This window comes from Anneissia japonica, unplaced genomic scaffold (genome assembly GCF_011630105.1).
Source record: "Anneissia japonica isolate Jap-2015-1 unplaced genomic scaffold, ASM1163010v1 scaffold140873_len745_cov178, whole genome shotgun sequence".
NCBI classification, from domain to species: Eukaryota; Metazoa; Echinodermata; class Crinoidea; order Comatulida; family Comatulidae; genus Anneissia; species Anneissia japonica.
Window position 1 is genome coordinate 1 of NW_022746440.1, and position 749 is coordinate 749.

General features: G+C 32.8%; 1 protein-coding gene across 1 annotated transcript; it reads right to left on the reverse strand.

Annotated features, from left to right (window-relative positions):
- Positions 1-54: 54 nt before the first annotated feature.
- LOC117120214 (protein unc-50 homolog) lies at positions 55-615 on the reverse strand (the record flags this gene model as incomplete). The annotated part of the gene is given in 1 exon segment (XM_033265226.1): positions 55-615. A coding segment is annotated over 1 exon segment (141 nt), but the record flags the coding sequence as incomplete, so codon positions are not given.
- Positions 616-749: the final 134 nt, after the last annotated feature.

A 749-nucleotide genomic window follows, 5' to 3' on the forward strand; every position in this document is an offset into this window, starting at 1 on the left:
AGATATAAATTAATCCTAGTCTTACGCCTAACGTTCCTGACTTGGAAGTAGACATATGCTCCCACCGGGAGCCTATTTCTCAATTTGCATGCCTGAAACAACTTAATGTATAACAACATTGCTCTTACTATAAATTTGAATAAAAAATGTATGTGCAGTTGACTATAAGTTTATCAATGTATGTGGGTTAATAAAAATAATAGTAGCCATTAAAAAAGAATGGTCTTGTAATAGTCTACAAGTGAACAAGAAACTGGCATTTATTACTGGAATAAAGAATGGTCTGCAAGTAAACAAGAAAGTGGAGTTCATTGCTGGGATAAAGAATGTATGTGGGTTTGAAGGCTTTAGGGATGAATTCAGACACTCATGGTTTTACTACATTAATTCATTGGACACACTAGCCCTAATATTAAAATAATAGTAGCCATTAAGTAGTGCTTCAGCAGTATTGATTTGCAATCTGTAACTTAATTATTTAACCCTGTACTTATAGAAATACATCAGTGATTTGCTTATGTTCCAGTTGATGATTACTGATACAATGTAAAGTACAAAAATGGTGATAGATGGTGGATATAACAATGCAACCGTCTTCTTCAGAAAGGGCAGTGCTGTAATTCAATAAAGAAATGGTCATATTAATTAATAGTTAATTATAATTAGGCAAAATGACTGTATACAAATTGGTTCATGTGGATATATGCCCTTTCTCTGACACAATTGTAAAAACAAATCTTCCTGTGGGG